At 39.0% G+C, this 6,000-nt stretch overlaps 1 protein-coding gene across 1 annotated transcript in view; it reads right to left on the bottom strand.

The window, feature by feature from the left end:
* Positions 1-287: 287 nt before the first annotated feature.
* LOC102292667 (mannosyl-oligosaccharide 1,2-alpha-mannosidase IA) overlaps positions 288-6,000 on the bottom strand; it is a 192,391-nt gene continuing 186,678 nt past the window's right edge. Inside the window, 3 exon segments of the mRNA XM_005925531.3 lie at positions 288-1,809; positions 2,980-3,095; positions 5,354-5,526. Coding sequence (XP_005925593.1) covers positions 1,668-1,809; positions 2,980-3,095; positions 5,354-5,526 — 431 coding nt within the window. The 3' untranslated portion in view covers positions 288-1,667.

Here is a 6,000-nt window from a genome sequence, read left to right as displayed (position 1 = left end):
GAGGACGATATTAAATCTTGCTTTGTTGGCCTGACACGCTGAAAAAGGTGTAATGGCTAAAGCCCATTAGTCATTTTCTGGTTGTGATTGCTGGAACGTTCCATAACCCTGAGACGTCCCCATTTAATTAAATCTGTAATGAACTTCCAGCAAGAAAATCCTGAAACAAATCTAAGCAGCAGATGACTCCAATCTTCTTTTATCTTGTTGTTGCTACCTGCTGTCGAAAATGAGCAAAAACAAAACGTTTTAGACTCAGTAAAGCAATAACGACAAGGCAACCGCGGTCGTTTTAAATGTACAAAGTTGCACAGTTTTTAATCAGTATTTGAAAATATTTAACAATGAAAGTTAAAATCAAACAGTAAGAATAAGTAATAACAATAATTAATATCAGCAATAACTAGACTTAAAATCAGAACTTTTTAGTTTTTTTTCCCCTTTTTTTTTACTGAAACACCTGAGGGAAGCAAATAAAAAGAGAACCCAGAAAAAAAATAATCACTGAAGTTTAAAAAAGAAAAAGACACAAAATAGTTGAAAGAAAAACGTCAAGACAAGCTCATATGGGGTCACTCGAATCATCCGTTATATACAGCACATTCGCTCCACAACTGTGCGGAACAGCAGTGATGAAAAATGACGTCTCTGCAGCCTAACTGCCTTTAACATCGGTATTGGCAGCCATTTGGATTCACATGTAAAGGCAGAGTGAAGCAGAAGAAACTACAACAGAAACAGGAAAACCCATTTGGAGCTGGAGAGCAAATGTACTTTTTTCCTTTATGGTTCTTTTACAGTCACAGAACTGACATTACTGCGTTTGTCACTTTGATCTGAAAGGACAGAGAAAGCACTGTCCTGATGGGAAAAAACTGAATAAAATAACAGCACACTGTGGAAACACAACCCAACATCATTCTTTAAAAAAATGGTCCCTGGATGCATAAGACACGACCACTTTCCTGATCACCTCTGAACTTTAGAAAATTCATTCGAACTTGTTTCCGTAAGAAACGTGACATCAACATCAGTTTAGAGGTGGACTTCAGAGTCAGATATCATGTTTGTACATTAGTCAATATTCAAACCTCACTGTAAATGTTTAACTTTCCACTAAATCTCACCAAAAACACATTAAAAGAGGGAAAAAAAAGCAATGCAAAGAAACCTTTGGTCAAAGAGTGTGTACTCACAAAGGAAAACAAAACAAAAAGCACTGAGAGGATCTCAGGAAATCATTGATTACTGAAGATTAACGGAACAGCAAAACTAAGGAGCAAAACTTAAGTGGTTTTCTGTGTGTTTCTTTCTTTCCGACAATATGGCCCACGCTTCATCCCCCCTCTCTCCCAGACATTTGGGTCTGCAAGTTAAACCGGTTTCCTCATAGAGGAAAGAAGGAAAGAAAAAAAGGTGCTCGTTTCATGAAAGTCATGTTCGTCTTGATTGTCCACAAAATAGAAGTGCCAGCAGGAAGTAACTCCGGCAAAAGGATTTACAATCACAGCGTAAAACGACAACATCCTTTACTGGAAAGGAATCGAGAGTCCGTAACACGCTCCTGAAAAGACTCGGAACCTGCACTGAATTGGGGTTTTGCGATATTTATGTTTGTGTGTGTGCAGATGTCTTTAACTGCCCCAACTGTTCGTCGGTGTTCAGTCTTATTCGGAGACCGTCTTTTCCTGTGTTGCATCATCCTGCAGGCAGCTATTGCGGATGATAGGCAGCGGGTGGGCTTCTGTGTTAAAGACCCAGTCCTCCAAGGAGAGAAGGTCATCGTCAGAGAAGAGAAGGTACAGATACCTGAACACACAGGAAGAATGCCCATTTAATTCAGTCAATACTGGATAAATAGATGTCTGTTTTCCAAGAAACAGCAGCTTGTTGGCAATAACTTATTTTTAAAAAACAAAAATTATATTTTTATTTATCAGGCAAATAAAATGAGTTCACATTTGTATACCTGCATTTGAGTCGGTGCACTGCACTTCCCTGAGAAATTAAAAATTAATCATTGATAACGTTCCAACACTAAAACTTATTTTTTGTTCAGGAAGACAAAGTAAATGTCATGCTTTACTATTTTTTCTACTGCTTTGTAAAAGCCTTACATTGGGTGGTGATCTAATAGATCAGTAAAGCACTGCACTGATAATCTCAGAGCAGATTTTGTTAAATTTGTTTGTCTCTCCGAGTTAGCGTCACATTCCCTTCATGGACATTAGAGTGGAATCAGTCTTCTCATGTTATTCTTTGTAGTTTCCAAAATGATTAACCTGTTTTTATGTGATCCTTTGTTACCCTTATTGCAAGTACAAGAAAGTCAACAGTGCACTACAAAGTGCAGTTAAAAATCTTCCAGTACTAAATTATTACACCATTACCCTGGTTTGAATTGAAACTCTCAGAGGGCCTTTAAGTTTGCAATATAACTGTTTCTAACATTAAGATTTGAGCTGAAAAAAAGAAGAAAACAATCGTGCTCGTTGTTAAATAACCCACATTATTTGGTGTAGATGAGAATCTTGATGAGCTACTGCAGGCACTGTAAACATACTAACTGCACCGGTATGTTGCCATTATTATGTTAAAACAGTTTTTGACAATGCACTTTGTCTGACAGAACCTTAATGATTCCTTATGCACCCGAGGAAAACAGGTCTTTATCATCTGCTAGCTGCAGTACAACTTTGGATCCCGAATGGTTTACTTTGCTTAATGACCCAGGAATGAGGGGAGGTAAAATTTATTCATCCTACTGCACACCACCTATTTATCATCCTTTCTTATGCCTGCAAAAAAATTGTGTGTCTCATTCACAGCATTTGTGTGCTTCATGGACGGAACAGGTAATGGGTTATGATGAATTCCCAACATCCTCTATTACTTTTAAACTGACAATAATTTATGCATGTAGATTGTAAAATGCTGGTTCTTTCACCAGTGGGGATATAGAGAGGAAAAGGGGCTTACTTAAGTGTCTCTGAGAGGAAGAAGCTCTGCTGCATGTTATCATGGCTGACACTCGTGGTGTAAACATCGCGGATCCCAGAGAAGCCAGACTCCACTCTGCAGTGCTGCTCCAGGGCCTGGCAGGAGGCGGAGAGGAACATGGCATGTTTATTGTGGAAAAAAGGAAGACCATCTCCAGTTTATCTCACAATGGGGCATTTCACAAAATCTACTTCAAACAAATCAGAGCATAGAAGTAAAACAATCAGTTATTCTTCTCAAATGTTGGAGCAGGAGTAGAAAATCCTTTACTCAACAACACTGTGTCCATGTGCGCCTACAGAAAGGCTACGATTGAGCATGCCACGGTCTTCAGCCAGCTGCACAATTGAAGCTTAAGCAATGCTAAATCTGACAAGGGCTAATGGAGAGTGGCTGAGCTAGCCAAGCAGATTAGCTCATTATTACCCCTGCTACAAAGGGCTGCCTTATACGTGCTAATTAACAAAGACCCTGACGTGTTAATGCTTGATGTTCATGGAGAGAAACGTCGTGCGCCGCTTTCAACCTTTGTGCCCGATAATTAAAGGCCCGTCAAACTCGTCAGCCTGATCTCTCCACTTCTGTGCGCACTAAATTAATGCTAAATCTTTCATGGCAGCCCTTTACAGTTTACTACAGTTAATGTCCTGTCTATTGCCACATTAATAATAGTGATCCCTGCACAACCTTCACCTCCTGCTAGTGGGATTGCTTGATCTACAAGGTAATGTATAGTGCCACACAATATCAAGGAAGGCAGTTCGGGGTAATTGAGGGTGTTAAAGGGGCTTGACATAATAGGCGAGTGCAATTTATAAAATGAAAATTCAAGCCAGTAATAAGACAGGATATAGGGGACAAAATTACACTGTGCAGTTTCTGACGCTTAAATAAACCATTAAATTATTTTTGTAGTGCACTGGCCTCATGTGTGCTTTATAGTTCAGTTGTTTGGAACCAAAGAATAAATATGTCTTCATATCGACTTTTAAAGGCTCTCTTGGACTTGCGTTTCCTCAGCTTTGAAAAGCTTCAAACATTAATGATGACTAACTAACAGCGCTGGGGATCACAACAGTCATCAACATACACCCATTTTTATTTATTTTTTAACCCCCCTCTTCAGCACTGGAACCACATCTTTTTATCAGAAGTCCTATAATATTGCTCAATATTAGCTATTTGCCAATTTGTCCTTTGGAATTTATAATGGCTGATAAAGAAAAGAAGCACCCTTCAACATTCTGAGTGTCAATGTTGCATAATTTATCCACTAGAGGGCACTCTGCATGCGGCACATTTTTGGAATTTTTACTTTGTTTCCTAAGGTTCCACCGACAAAATGCAGATCTAATTTATCTATCATTGTTTATTTTCTATCAGTTTTTAACTTGAAGATGTAAAACTGTCTCAGTTCTTTGAATTATTATTATGATTAAACTCCCTCTAATGACACCATTAGGTTTCGAGAAAATGATTGCTCACAATCCACATAACATTATAGCTACAGGCTAAAGGCAGATAAGTCCTATCCATCACTGTAGGGCAAATTTCACTGACTGACTGGCCATGTTGGACCCACGAGTGTCCAAGCGGGGTTTCCCCTCCTCACAACTGTTCATGTGAGGTCCCAGGGCAAAACAGTGTGCTGTTTATTTGCAGTTTATGCATCGAAAAATGTTCAATAGACACATTTTTTGGACATATTGTAATTTTGAGAAATATTACAGAAAATGAAATTAATATAAACAAAAACTGGAAATACTGATAGTTTGGTTGTTGATGATTGCCTTCTCTTTATCTTCATTTTTTGGGGTCTCAAGAAGCTTTCCAAGGGGAATGTTTTGTAACTGCAACTTTACAGAAGGCATTTGAGTGCTACAATGGGAAGAACGGTATCAGGAAAGGTTTCTGATGTTGATGTAAAACTCTGCCAAATCAAATATGATGAGCTACCTGCTGTGGTGACCCCTTTGTGACTAAGGGAGCAGCTGAAAGCATTTGTTTTTTGTGTGTTAACAGCTCACTTAGGTGTTTGTGTAACGGCGTTGATACATTTGCCTCACTTGTAAGGAGGGAACTGCACAGATTTAAACAATGAGACACAAACCCACCTACACATCTGTTTTATTCCCTGCATTAGACTTTTTGATTGATTAGGCACATGTGTGTTACCATGGTTGCAAAATTATGCTATATAAATTCATGATTTTTATTGTTGCCTGGCAACTTCTCAGAGGCAGGAAATAGTCTGGCACATAGCCAGCTCCAATATGGAAAACCATCGCTTTTACAGTGTGATCTCGTATTCATACAGATAAGGCAAATATTAACGCTGAATTGATGATCCCACCTCAACAGCCTCCCAGCCCCACTCTCTGTACTTGGGGTCGTGGGTTAGCCTCCACATGTACATGTAGCTCTCAATTACTTCTGGTCGTAAGATGTAGTATCTGTCGCTCAGTCTGGTTGCCGTCGCCTCGGCTCCGCTGTCGAATCTGAACGCTTCAGGTCCCAGTTTAGTAGCTGATGAGACAAATACACAGACAAGACGTGGGATGATTTTCCGCCAGTACAAATGAAAAGTTTTTCAACAGATCTGTGCTTAGTTTTATAGTCTAAAATTGTTCAGAAAAGACGATGAAAACAATGATTCAGTGTTCTTTCTTTGCTGTGCATCACCTTCATACAGAATTCAGTCCTTATTCTCAGTTTAAAAAAGGCTTGAGGTAAAAATTAAATGAGATCCTCACAGCTGGTCAGATGGTCTGTAGGCTTTTCTTTATCTTCACTTTCATTATATCTCAACCACAATTCAAGACTACATAGCAAAGAAATTCTATTTAAGAAACAGCACAAAGGAATCTGTTCTTTCTCAGGTCAGGACAGGAGCATTGGCATAGCAACATCTTAAATTTAGAAACATTGCCTAACGTGCTTACTTTGCTCTATTTTTTTTCTGCTATTCTGGCATATTTTAGAGGCCGTGTTGCCATTTAG

Source organism: Haplochromis burtoni, unplaced genomic scaffold (assembly GCF_018398535.1).
Source record: "Haplochromis burtoni strain Fernald_Lab_line unplaced genomic scaffold, NCSU_Asbu1 Contig_84, whole genome shotgun sequence".
Taxonomy (NCBI): Eukaryota; Metazoa; Chordata; class Actinopteri; order Cichliformes; family Cichlidae; genus Haplochromis; species Haplochromis burtoni.
This window is presented reverse-complemented; position numbering and strand designations above follow the sequence as displayed.